The 10,211-nt window shown below is 48.8% G+C and overlaps 1 protein-coding gene across 2 annotated transcripts; it reads left to right on the forward strand.

The window, feature by feature from the left end:
• The first annotated feature begins 9,033 nt into the window (after positions 1-9,033).
• On the forward strand, positions 9,034-10,211 carry LOC128347999 (eotaxin-like). 2 transcript variants are annotated; one of them, XM_053303452.1, is made up of 3 exons: positions 9,036-9,290; positions 9,570-9,684; positions 9,930-10,211. In XM_053303452.1, the coding sequence occupies exons 1-3, from the start codon at positions 9,224-9,226 to the stop codon at positions 10,015-10,017; spliced, it is 270 nt and encodes an 89-aa protein (XP_053159427.1). In that variant the 5' UTR covers positions 9,036-9,223; the 3' UTR covers positions 10,018-10,211. The 2 variants fall into 2 exon arrangements, 1 of the variants encoding a protein (XP_053159427.1); XR_008317873.1 differs by lacking the exon at positions 9,570-9,684 and having other exon boundaries at positions 9,034-9,290.

Genomic DNA, 10,211 nt, shown 5'->3' on the forward strand with positions numbered 1-10,211 from the left:
TATTTAGATTCAGCTTCAGTTTATTATCCCTCATCCAGCCCATTTCCGCCTGCAAGCAGTCATTTAGGGAAGTTATGCCATTTCCTGATGAGGTCAATATGGAGAAACCGATCTGGAAGTCATCAGCATACTGATAACACCCTGCTGCATTAACTGGATCTCCTGATGAGCTCTCCCAGCCGTTTCATGTGGGGCAGCTCCGCCCCAAACTCTGCCTAGCCCTCAATCCGGCACTGAAGACCGAGTGCTATTTCCTGCTAACTGGGCAAAGACACTGTTGGAGATGAACTTCCAGTGCATCGACCTTTTGCACCAACTGTCCTCATGACCACGAGGGGCATTGGGAGTAGAGACAGTGAGTCAGAGTCTCCCTATCTGTCCCTACTCTATGACCCCTGAACTGACTCTGCAGCACTTCCTGGGCTGAGTCACAATCCTTCCTTTCCTCCTAGAGAGCAGATGGAGACATCTCTGTCTCTCTCCTTACCTATCCACTATGTAGTCCTTTAGATTAGAGATAGGTCTTTCCTGTCTAAGTGTATTTAACCAATAAATGTCCAGTGTTTAGTCACACAAGGATCTCCATGTGTTTTCTCTAAATAACTGCAATATCCGAACCCCCCTCTGCTACCTACTCTGTAACTGGAGTGTGTGCTCATTCCTTAGTGCTCTGCTGTTTTACCCATTGTGGGTCAAAATCAACAACCTCTAACAGACACACCTTTTAAAACTGGTGATTCTCTTTATTTAGCGGGCGGAGAGCAGCTGGCCCTCTCCAGCCCCAGCACAGCATCCCTCCAGTGGATGTTACTAAAAAGTTTCTTTTTAGATTTAGATCCCTTTGGGGACAGGGAACCACCTGAAGAAGAGTGATGGCTTGCTGGGGGGCGGTCTTGGTTCTTTCAGGCCAGATATGTTGGGGGGGGCAGTTAAGCACCTCGCTCCTGCCTCCCGGCACCTTCCTCGCACCCGGTCCAACCCACCACGGCATGTGCTTGAACCCCAGGCCAAGTTTGATTTGGGGCCCCCGCCAGCCGAGAAGTGCAGAGCCCCGGATTTCACTTGAGGCCTGCTGGCTACTCATTCACGAGGCCACATCAGCCAGTTCAGAGGCTTTTTAATTTATGCATAAATGATCAGGGGTATGCAGCGCGGTGGTGGCCAAATCTGCAGATGATACCCAACTCTTCTGGGTGGTGAAATCCAAAATGGATTGTGAGATGCTCCAGAAGGATCTCTCCAGACTGGGGTTGGAGTGGGCGACAAAATGGCAAATGCGGTTCAGTGTTGGCAAGTGCAAAGTGATGCACATTGGGACGAAAAACCCCAACTTCAAGTCTACGCTGATGGGATCTGAGCTGTCGGTGACGGACCAGGAGAGGGATCTTGGGGTGGTGGTGGACAGCTCCTTGAAAGTGTTGACTCCGTGTGCGACAGCTGTGAAAAAGGCCAATTCCATGCTAGGGATCATTAGGAAGGGGATTGAAAATAAAACGGCTAAGATTCTAATGCCCTTATACAAAACTATGGTGAGACCACACTTGGAGTACTGCGTACAATTCTGGTCACCGCATCTAAAAAAGGACATTGTAGAACTGGGAAAGGTGCAGAAGAGGGCAACCCAGATGATCAGGGGCCTAGAGCACCTTCTTTATGAGGCAAGGCTACAACACCTGGGGCTATTTAGCTTAGAAAAAAGACGACTGCGGTGAGACATGATAGAGGTCTATAAAATCACGCATGGTGTGGAGAAAGTGGAGAGAGAGAGAAATTCTTCTCCCTCTCCCATCACACTAGAACCAGGGGTCATCCCATGAAATTGATTGCCGGGAAATCTAGGACCAACTAACGGAAGTACTTTTTCAAACAAGGCATAATCAGTATCAGTTTTTATTACAGCCATTGGCCAACCACAACACATCATCCACTTGTGGAATTCTCTGCCACTAGATGTGGTGACAGCCAACCACTTGGATGGCTTTAAGAGGGGTTTGGATAACTTCATGGAGGAGAGGTCTGTCAAGGGCTACTAGTTTTTAAAATCTCTGATGCTGTTCTTGTACCCTGACCCTAACCCTGAGTCTGTAGATTGGGGGTTATATTACATTGGCTCAACTGGTAATGAAGCCAACACCCAGCTGGTTTTTTTTGTTTCTACAAGCCCCCCCCCCGCATTGTGAGGTCACAGCTGACCCAGGTGCCCCTCCCAGCAGGAGCCAGACCCCCCCCAGAGGGCAGAGGGCCTGGGGAGCAGTTTTGTGCTTCTTGGGGAACGGGCAGTGACCAGTTGCAAGTCATTTAATGGTCCTAGAGAAAGAGATGCTGTTCTGGTAGCTCCAGGTCTTAACACTCACATCAGTTTTGGAGAATGAATACAACTGAAGGAAGCCCGTGTGGCTGGGGGAGTCAGTTATGTGACTTGCCTCTGGGGGGCCTCCAGGGCAGTGGGGCCCCAGACAGTGGGCCCTTTGCCCTATTATAGTTATGCCCCTGCTGGAGTTCCAACCAATCCCCATTTAACTCCGATTTCATGCCATCTCTGAACTCAGCCATAATGTATGAATCAGTTTTTTTTCTACATTGGTGATATAGTTCAACTTAAATAAAACAAAAACAAAACTTAAATAAAACAAGAAATACACACAATGTACAAGACGATTGTGTGGTATTCCTAGTGCCATCTGCCGACAATCTACAGCAATCCATGAATAAACTGATTTGTTTCCAAGTTCGAATAAAAGGAGTTTCAAAAGACACCGTTTATTCACAGAGTATGGTAGACTGTCAGCATATCATGCTAAGAATAGTATGCTAAGAATGTCCTTGTATGTTTTGTGAATTTAGTGAAATAGTGAAACATGGAACTATATGACCTGAAGCATTTATTTACTATCACAGTTTTGCAGATGCAGATGTCTACAAGGCACACTGAGGAAATTCTACCCTGAAGCTCAATTTTAAGCAGGCGTTTAGGGAGTGAATGCCATTTCATGAGGAGGAGGAGGAGGATGAGGACGATAATACTTTCATACAAATCTATGGTGCAACCACACTGGGAGTACGGTGTACAGTTCTGGTCACTATATCTCAAAAACTATATTTTAGAATTGGAAAAGCTGCGGGAGAGGGCAACCAAAAGGCTTAGGGGCCTAGAGCACCTTTCTTACAAGGCAAGGCAAGCCTAGAACAACCTCTGGGGCTTTTTAGTTTACAAAGGGCTGCGGGAGGCAACTAAGAGGAGACATGATAGAAGTCTATAAAATTAGGCATGGTATGGAGAGATAATATAATTCCTAAAGATCCTAGCACGGATGTCGGGACTCTCCCCCAATGCCGAGCGGCAATTGTTCTTGGCTTAATGCTTTTCACAACATCACACTACCAGTCAAGTGACCAAAAACATACATACAAGAAAAAATGATGAAAAGCAATATACAACATTTCAAAGATGAATACAATATTTATAATTGATTTGTTACAAAATGCATTCCCCTGGTGATTGCAAATGCTTATGTGAAAGAAAGTGTTGCAAAGTATGACTATTTTATTCCTTATCTTTTTAAGGAATAAGATTTACTTTTCTAAATATTTAAGTGGATCTGGGGGGGAAATCAAGACAAGTGTATAAAAATTTAGCTACAACTTTGGCAAAATCACAAAAGTCTACAATTTTATAACCAATTACAAAACACATTAGGGAAGCAGGATCTAGAAGTCAAAAGGGCAATTTTCTGGTACAAGAAACATAGACTTCACAGTAGCCTAAGAATGCAACATTATATAGTGCTAGCAAACGTTGGGGAAGGGGGAAAAAATGTTGCAGCGCACTTGCTTAACAGGAAGCTCTAGCAGTGGAAATATATATAACCAACAGACTGTAGCATTTTGTCTCTGTCAGGGTGCTTGTTGAAGGCAAGAGAATTCAATATCAAAGTTACAATTTCTAACTATAATAGGTTACAAAGTTTCATTTCATTAAGATGAAGTTAAGCAATGAAAAACCCTCCCACCCTCCAACGCCCCAAATTATCCCAAATCATATATTCATCCTTTCCTCCCAGTTTTGTTGGCTCATGCCTCCCCCTTTTTATACCACCAAAAAAAAAAAAAAAGAAAGAAAGAAAAGAAAAGAATAAAAATCACATTAGAGAGATACACCACCATTGTGAATCTAGTTATGAGTACAGAAAAATGTTTTGGAGGCGTTTTCATCAGTGTTTCATGATCGTCAAAATGGTGCATCCACAAAGTTTTCCCCGACACATACATAGCAAGTACTAGACATAGCCAAGACGTCATCAGAAACTTTATACAAAATAGGCATCGCTTTTTCCTTATTCTTCAGGACCAAGAAATGTGAAAATATGAGAGAAGATGAGGAAATAAAATTGAATTGTTCATGAAGAAGTCGGTTGATTCCTAACAGTTTAAATAAAATCTTAAAACAAAGTTTTTGTAGCATTTCCATGTACAAGCAATCAGGTACAAGCAGGTACAAGCAATCTCTGATGCTGTTCTTGTTTGTGCACCACCCTGAGTCTGTTGATTGGGGGTTATATTACATTGGCTCAACTGGTAATGAAGCCAACACCCAGCTGGTTTTTTTCTTCTACAAGCCTCCCCCCACCCCGCATTGTGAGGTCACAGCTGACCCAGGGGCCCCTCCCAGCAGGAGCCAGACCCCCCCAGAGGGCAGAGGGCCTGGGGAGCAGTTTTGTGCTTCTTGGGGAACGGGCAGTGACCCGTTGGGTGCAAGATTAATTCCTTAATATTTGTTTTAATGCTCTTCCCAAATATTGTTTTAAAAATTTTTAAATTGTTGTAGTGTTTTAAATGTTTTTTAAAAAACTAATGTTTCACTTTCTGTTTTTATTCTGTTGTAAACTGCCCAGAGACCGTAAGTTTGGGGAGGTATAAAAATATGTATGAAAACACCTGGAAACCCATCTTCTTGCCCAAGCTTTCTCTGCTTCCTACATTGGGGGGGGTTCACTCTCTGGTTTATTTTTAAATTGTTAAATTGTTATAAGTTTTTGGTATATTTTTAGACTGGTTTTATGCTATTGTTAACCGCTCAGAGATGAAAGTTTTGGGGCAGTGTAAAATCAGATAGATAGATAGATAGATAGATAGATAGATAGATAGAGGGCTAAAGGCCACCTCCAGCCTCCAAGGCAGGATGCCTCCGAGTACCAGTGGCAGGGGAGAAACAGGAGGAGGGAGGGCAGCCCCTCAACTCCCGCCTGTGGGCTTCCAGTGGCATCTGGTGGGCCACTGTGCGAAACAGGATGCTGGACTAGATGGGCCTCCTTGGGCCTGATCCAGCAGGGCTGTCCTCATCTCCAAGACAAGGGTTGGGAAAGACTCCTGCCTGCAACCTTGGAGAAGCTGCTGCTGCCCGTCTGGGTAGACAAGAGTACTGACCTAGATGGACTCAGTAGTATATGGCAGCTTCCTATGTTCCTAGGTGAGCCCTGTAAGATATTCCCCTTAGAGCTGCTCTGGGAAGAGCAGAAGCTTGCCTGCAGAAGTTTCCCAGTTCCCTCCCTGGCAGCATCTCCAGGATAGGGCTGGGAGAGATTCCTGCCTGCAGCCTCGGAGAAGCCGCTGCCAGTCTGTGCGGACAATACTGAGCGAGATGGACCCAGGGTCTGACTCAGTCTATGGCAGCTCCCCACATTCCCTACAGGAACATGCACCCGCCTCTCCATTGGGGCTCTTCTTCTCTTGCCTGGAAACGGTCTCTCAAGTCTCTTTTCTTACCCGAATTTGAGGGTGCCTTGGAGTTCCTGCTGGTCCCACAAGCCAAATCTGCAGCCACTGGATGGGCTGCAGCAGCCACCCAATTATGCGCCAAAAGATGCCCTGGAAGAGGAGGAAAGCGCATTCATGAGCAGGGGAGGCTCCAGTGCTGGCCACGAGCACCGTGAAGAGGGGATTCCTCGGCGGGGTGGGGGGAGGCCACGAGCAGGTGACACTGACCTGCGGCCGAGATCGTGCGGGGAGGGGCGGCACCCTTGCTGGCCTCGTGATGGCCACGGGGTGGGGGGGTGGGGGGGGCGGCAAAGCCCCAGAGAGTTCTTAATAGAGAAGAGATGGATCTATAAGCAGGCGACACTTACCTGCGGCGCAGATCTTGGCGGGGGGGGATGTACCCTGCCTGGCCTCATGATGGCCACGAAAGGGTGTGTGTGTGAAGCCCCAGAGAGCTGCCTGAAGGTAAAAATAAATATTAAATATATCTGTGTTATATATATATATATATATATATATATATACACACACACACACACACACACACATATATATATATATATGTTAAGCTGGTCTAAGGACCGTAATAAATTTACTTACTTGCTATATATATATATCTAGATGAATTACTAAATAAATAAATAGATAAATAGATAAATAGATAAATAAATAGATAAATAAATAAATAAATAACATGAATGGATTATTCCTCCTCCTCCTCTTCCTCCTCCTCTTTACCACCACACAAACTCCACAGAAACTCCTACACCCCACAAAGTCCAAACTCCTGCGGTTGTTTTATTTAAAGCCCCCCCCCTTGTGAGGTCACAGCTGACACACAGGAGCCCCCCCCCAGCAGGAGCCAGACACCCCCCCCCACCCAAAAAAGGGCAGAGGGCCTGGGGAGCAGTTTTGTGTGTCTCAGGGAGTGTGCAGTGACCAGTTGCTTGCAAGATCAATGCATTAATATTGGTTTAATGCTCTTCCAAAATATTGTTTTAAACATTTCAAGTTGTTGTCATGTTTTAAACATTTTGGTTTTTTTTAAACTAATGTTTCACTTTCTGTTTTTATCCTGTTGTAAAGTGAACCGCCCAGAGACGTAAGTTTGGGGCAGTATAAAAATATGTTAAATAGAGAAAGAAACAAATGAGTCGAAGGGAGTGACTGAGTCTGGAGGGGAAACCTCTAACAGGCCTGCTCAACTTAGTCCCCCCTCCCCACCAGCTGTTTTTGGACTACAACTCCCATAATCCCCAGCCACACGGGGTGATGGGACTCCTAGGCCCACATCTGCAGGAGGGCCGAAGTTGAGCAGCCCTGACCCATAAGGGTGGAGGTTGAACTGCAGCCCTCAGGTCAAGGGGGCAGGCGCAGTGGGGCTCTTCGCCCTGGGCTTTGGGGCCCCCAAGTCCTCTCCAGTCTGTCCGGGGTGGTGTAGTCACCGCTGGCCCACCCTGCGCCAGGAGGCCGGGTGTGATTGTGACCCATGCCGGAGCCCGAGGGGGCAATGGGGAAAGAGATGTGTGGCTCTCTCTCTCTCTCTCTCTCTCTCTCTCTCAATCTCTCTCATACACACCCCCAGTGGAATATCTTCAGTGAGGCTCTTTTGGGAGGAGCGGTATGGAAATCAGATCAATACAGATTAAAGAGTCACGTCACATAGGGGATGCACCTCTCTCCCAGCACCTCCCTCGCACCCGGTGCAGCCCACTAAGGCATGTGCTTGTACCCCAGGCCAAGTTTGATTTGGGGCCCCCACCAGCTGAGGGGTGCAGAGCCCCGGATTTCACTTGAGGCCTGCCGGCTACTCATTCCCGAGGCCACGTCAGCCAGTGCAGAGGGGCCTTGAATGGCGAGCCCGAACTGCTTTGGGGTTCCAGTGGCAGAGAGTTCCCAAGTCGATGCTGGGGGCAAAAGCCTAGTGCTTTCGCAATGGAAAGAGAATGTGAATGTGGAAACCCAGCCTGAGGCCATTTCTTTCTGGAAAGGTGATTCATCTTCCAGGGAGGGAGCGCAGCTGATGGGACGAGCTGTTTCTTGGGGCCGAGGGACCATGAGCCAAAAAGGTTGTGTCTTTTTGGGCGCAGGATATTCAGGCCCTTTGGGGAGCAGAGGCAGGGAGGGTTGCACCTTCCCTTCTTCCACCACTGAGCTGTCCTTCAGGGATGCAATACCAGAGGAAGAGAATCAATGATTGGCAGGGCTCTACTTTATCCCGCCCCCCTCAGGAACTGGCGCCCTAGGCGACCGCCTCCCTCTGCCTAGTGGATGGGCCGGCCCTGTTTCGGACACATGGGTTGTGCGAATCCATCCCTACCGTTACAAAGGGCCGTGGCTTTTGTCCATGATGAGATGCAGAGAAAGAAGAGGCCGTGAGGAGGCAGTCGAGCAAATCTCGCCTTGGGCCTGAGCTGGAGATAAGAAGACTTGACAGCAGCAACCAGGAGAAGAACCACTGAAGCCTCCAGGGCCACGTCCGTCCTCGAAGTCCAGGGCAGAGAGAACGAGGCGGTCGGCTGAGGTCCAGCAGCAAGCATGAATCGCCCCATTTGCTAAGCAGGGTCCTCCCTGGTTTGCATTTGGAGGGGAGATACATGTCTGAGCACTGTAAGATATCTAAAGTTAAGGTCAACGTTCCTCTCCAGTGGTGGGGCTTATTCAGGGCTGAGACCATAAACTATGTCAAGCTTTCTGGGACACCCTTAGCGTTACAACACACACACACACCCAATTTAAATTGAAAAAATGACTCTTTGTTTTTACTTGGCAAAATTGCAAAATGACTCCTTCCTCCAAGGATCCCAGAGTGGACTACAGGCTTCTGTTTCTCCCCACAACAGCCCTGTGAGGTTGCTCAGGCTGGGAGAGAAGCGACCGGCCCAGAGGCACCCAGTGGGTTTCATGGCCAAATGGGAATTTGAACTCGGATCTCCCTGGTCCTAGTCCAACACTTGAATCACCACACCATACTGGCATTCCAGTCAGATTTCCACATTAACAGCAGCTTCCGAAGTGTTAGTTTCCCCCATTACATCTTGGGAACTCTCTCCCACTGGATCTCCAAACCAGCACTGGTGAGTCAAACACTGGTCATCTGTGCGAGCTGGTCTACTCCTTTGACCTTGAGAATGAGCAGCCTGCACGGCACAAGTTAGAGCCGGGGGTGGTCTGCACTTTGTGTGTGTGTGTCAAAACCAAACCTCCCCTAGGGCACCAACCCCCCTTCCCCCCGGGTCTTTTGCAAGTCCGGAACTGAATTTCACAATCTCCCGCCACCACGGCCTCCCTGGCCCTCTGCGATCCAGGGCCCCGTATCTGCTTCTCCAGATGTGCCTTCTGGGGAAATGAAACGTCATTTCCCCTTTGAAAAAAATCTCTGCCCTGCTCTCCGCCAGCAGCAGGCGGGAGGGAACAGCCCTGCTCCTTAGGACAGAGCGCAAAGGGCACCAGACGACAGACCGGGACGATGAAGACCTCTGTGGCCGCCGTGGCCCTCCTGCTCGTGGCTACTGCCTGCTTCTCCCAGGACGTTGGTGAGTCTCAGGGAGGACAGCTGGTCTCACAGCCGAGAGAATAGATGGTCCCCTTGGCTAGGCAGGGTCCACCCTGGTTTGCATTTGGATGGGAGACGACATAGGGGTGCTGTAAGAGATTCCCCTCAGGGGGTGAAGCGTAGCTGAGGGTCAGAGCATCTGCTCTGCATGCAGAAGGTCCCCGGTTCCCTCCCTGGCAGCATCTGCAGGCCGGGCTGGGACTGAGAGAGGCCTGCCAGGGACCTGGGAGAAGTTCCAGCAGCTTCCTGTGTCTTGCAGATGGCCCATCTCTGACACTGACCTGCTGCACCCACAACTCCCACTCCCCTCTCCCACTCCGGCTCTTGGCCTCCTACACGCGCACCAGTGACGACTGCCCCCTTCCGAGTGTCGTGTGAGTTTTCGGAAGGCCTGGCCATGGCAGCCAGGGGCTCAGTCTTTCGGTGCAGACCGCCTGAAAGCTTGTGGAGGAAATCCTCTCTCTCTCTTTTTTTGGGGGGGGGACACATTTTGGGAGGGAGAGATAAGCCGGTGTATGTGTGTGTGTGTGTGTGTTGGGGGTTAGAGTGGACCTGGGGTGGAGTGCTTAGAGGACAGAGCATTCCCCATCTCAGGCTTTTGACTGGGCACCCTTTGCAGATTCACCACGAAAGGCGGTAAGAAGATCTGCACGGATCCCCGCGTGGCCTGGACTCAGGATCGCATCCATCACCTCGATGGAAACTGAATGGATCCCACACCCTCCTCTTCAGCCTCCACTCCCACCAGAGGAGGAGAGTAAAGACGCGGCTGCAACTCTCAGGGTCTGGGGGTGGGCGGGGGAGAGAGCAATGGAGTAATGCATCTTTCCCCTACAACTGCATATTCAAATCCTGGATTTGTCTGGCTTGATTAAAATATTTATCTCTTGTTTCAACCATA

Source organism: Hemicordylus capensis, chromosome 2 (genome assembly GCF_027244095.1).
Source record: "Hemicordylus capensis ecotype Gifberg chromosome 2, rHemCap1.1.pri, whole genome shotgun sequence".
Taxonomy (NCBI): domain Eukaryota; kingdom Metazoa; phylum Chordata; class Lepidosauria; order Squamata; family Cordylidae; genus Hemicordylus; species Hemicordylus capensis.